The following is a 2,564-nucleotide window of genomic DNA, read 5'->3' as shown; positions in this document are numbered from 1 at the left end:
AACGAGACAGGAGTCGAATGTTGGAGTGAATGTAAATCAATTTATCGGCTCTTTTTTCATTCAATCAGTTTCTTTTCACATTATGAATATAAGAATATGTACTCCAATTCCTTTCCGCGGAAGAGCTACTAATAGGTTGTGAAAGTACCTTCTTTGCCACCAAGGCCAAATATGGGGTTTCAGCTCCATAGGTTGACCACCAATCTATTGGATCCATTGTCAAAGTGTTCGTTTCTGAAATCTATGTTACGAATTGCTCTCGTAACAATCGCCTCTCCTCTTCATTTTCAGAAAATCTATTAAAGGCTTCCATGACACCTTGCATAACCTCTTTGTCTAGATTTGGTGGTTTCCATTGCATACCATTGGGCGCCATTTTTTGAAGATATCGCCTATCATAAAATCGTGGGTTTAATGCAAACCCTAAACAATGTGGTGGGATATTCATCTTCTCACACCTAGTTAAAATTATCTTCTCCACTTGTTGGTAATAACTAGCATAAGTATTTTCTTGCATTATGTCTTTGATTTCCCCCATCATATTATCCTTCCTCTCATAAATCGCACCCATTTTAGGGCGTTCACCATTACAAAACTTTATAAGAACAAAAATGGGTTTAGTGATAGCCAAAACGCTTTCAACATCATCCCAAAACGAATCATCTTTAATTGTATCACATACTTTTGCCCCATTATTTCTTGTATTTTCATCCCCACATTTAACCCAATCTCTCTACGAATTAAGGATTATAGTTGTGGCAGGAGCCTCCCTACACTCTATAATTATTTTTAAAAGAATATAGTGTGAAGAAAACCGAGTTTTAGTCACCTTCAATAAATCTAGCTTTGAATTTTCACGAAACATCGACAAGCCATGAGTGTGGTTAATAAAGTATTTCATAATTGCTTTTCCCCTCCTATAGGTATCACGCATCCAATAAAATTCTTTTGCCATATCTTTAGAAATCAAGTTAAAGTATGCACACAACAAGGTGACCAAAAGATATGTTTGAATACCTTTTGATCTCGCGTCCGGCGGCTTTGCAATTAGTCGCGTTGTCCATCACCACTTGTAAGACATTACTTGGACCAACGGAATCAATTTCTCCTCTTGGAAACTTGAAAATCTCCACTCCCGTTTTCTCAACCCCTGAATAATCTTTAAGATACATAAACACCGCACCACGAGCATTGACGACAACAACATTGAGAAGTGGCTTATGTTTGACATTAGACCACCCATCCGAAATAATAGAAACACCTTGAGTGTACCAAGTATCTTTCACTTGTATTAGTTATTTATCAATATCTCTCACACACTCATCTAGCAAGACGGTTCTTACCTTTTCACTAGATGGAGGTTTATATCCATCTGGTGACTTCTTGATGGCTTGTATCATTTCAATGAATTGAGGATTCCACAAGACATTGAATGGGATACCATTAGCACATAAGCCTCTCATGATTTTCAAGTCCACCATATTGCGTTCCATGACACCAAAAGCTTCCTCAAGTCGTTTTTTTGATGCTGAATTTTTTGAAAGGATTGAATTTTTTTAAGTTCTTGACACACTTCCACTCTCGGTTTCTTTCACCTTCATTGAAATTCGTTGTAGCTTGGACGGATCTTTAATCATATCCGCACATCTTCTAATTTCTGATGTCTTCCCAGCTTGAGCACAAAATAAATGCATATGAATCCTAGTGTATGAGATTGTATATTTCACTTTGTAATGGTTACAAATCCACTGATTTGATCTACCAACATTTGTACTAATACTTGAACCAACCATAGTCACTTCTTCCAGAAGAGGTATTCCAGCTTCTTTATCATTTTTTTGCTTCCTGATGCAGATGCACCTACTGGTATGTCGTCCTCACCAATGTCAACAAAATTTTATGGTGTTTCTGTTTCAATATCTGATAGATGAATACTAGTGCCAAAAACCATTCTCAAATTCAAAAACAGAATAGTAGTAGAAGAGTAGAAGAGAAGCAGAAACAGAAATTGGAAATTGGAAATTGATTACTAGAAGGCAATTAGAAAATTGATTACTGCAAGAATCATGTAATTGAAGAAGATGAAGTTTATGGTGAGAAGGGTCTGAATTAATAAGATAACATAACCTGGTATCGAGGAAGTAGAACAAGATTCGAAGCGTCCGTTTTGGTGAATTCGTTGCTTTTTGGAATCGACATTACAGTTCCTGCCTAATCGCCAATTCAGTGACCCAATAGCCAAATTGGCATATCGAATAGCCAAATCGGCATACCAGAAACATGAATCGGAGCACAAGAAAATGCGAATCTGAGAAATCCACGTCAACTGAATCGTGTTCCCATCATCATATCAGATGCTTGATTGGATCGTCAATGTGTCGTACCGGAGACCGTTTCGGCCACGATTGGGATCGATTATGTACTGCGTTTAGGTACGGAATGTTCAAAACGTGGTACGCAACCTTTTGAGTGAATCCTATAATTATGCCCCCAATATTTCATCCTCTCTTCCATCTTCCTTTTCTCGCTTTCACCCACCTCAGTAAATTAGGGTTTTTACCCAG

General features: G+C 37.6%; 1 protein-coding gene across 1 annotated transcript; it reads right to left on the bottom strand.

Moving 5' to 3' along the window:
* Positions 1-241: 241 nt before the first annotated feature.
* On the bottom strand, positions 242-1,793 carry LOC145076121 (uncharacterized). Its single transcript, XM_079022111.1, has 5 exons — positions 1,574-1,793; positions 1,344-1,528; positions 1,018-1,217; positions 830-917; positions 242-733 (listed from the first exon to the last, which is right to left on the bottom strand). The coding sequence occupies exons 1-5, from the start codon at positions 1,791-1,793 to the stop codon at positions 242-244; spliced, it is 1,185 nt and encodes a 394-aa protein (XP_078878237.1).
* Positions 1,794-2,564: the final 771 nt, after the last annotated feature.

The sequence above is a fragment of the Lactuca serriola genome, chromosome 9 (genome assembly GCF_051521515.1).
Source record: "Lactuca serriola cultivar US96UC23 chromosome 9, Lser_US96UC23_V15, whole genome shotgun sequence".
NCBI classification, from domain to species: Eukaryota; Viridiplantae; Streptophyta; class Magnoliopsida; order Asterales; family Asteraceae; genus Lactuca; species Lactuca serriola.
The sequence above is the reverse complement of the archived record's forward strand: the minus strand, read 5'-3'. Positions and strand labels throughout refer to the sequence as shown.

Excerpts from the sequence above, each read along its gene's own strand:
- LOC145076121 (XM_079022111.1), bottom strand. The coding sequence starts at position 1,793 with ATGGTTGGTTCAAGTATTAGTACAAATGTTGGTAGATCAAATCAGTGG. Across the intron at positions 1,218-1,343 it reads AACCTCCATCTAGTGAAAAG|CCACTTCTCAATGTTGTTGT; the intron begins GTAAGAACCGTC and ends GTCAAACATAAG. Across the intron at positions 734-829 it reads CAAAGCTAGATTTATTGAAG|AGAGATTGGGTTAAATGTGG; the intron begins GTGACTAAAACT and ends CTTAATTCGTAG.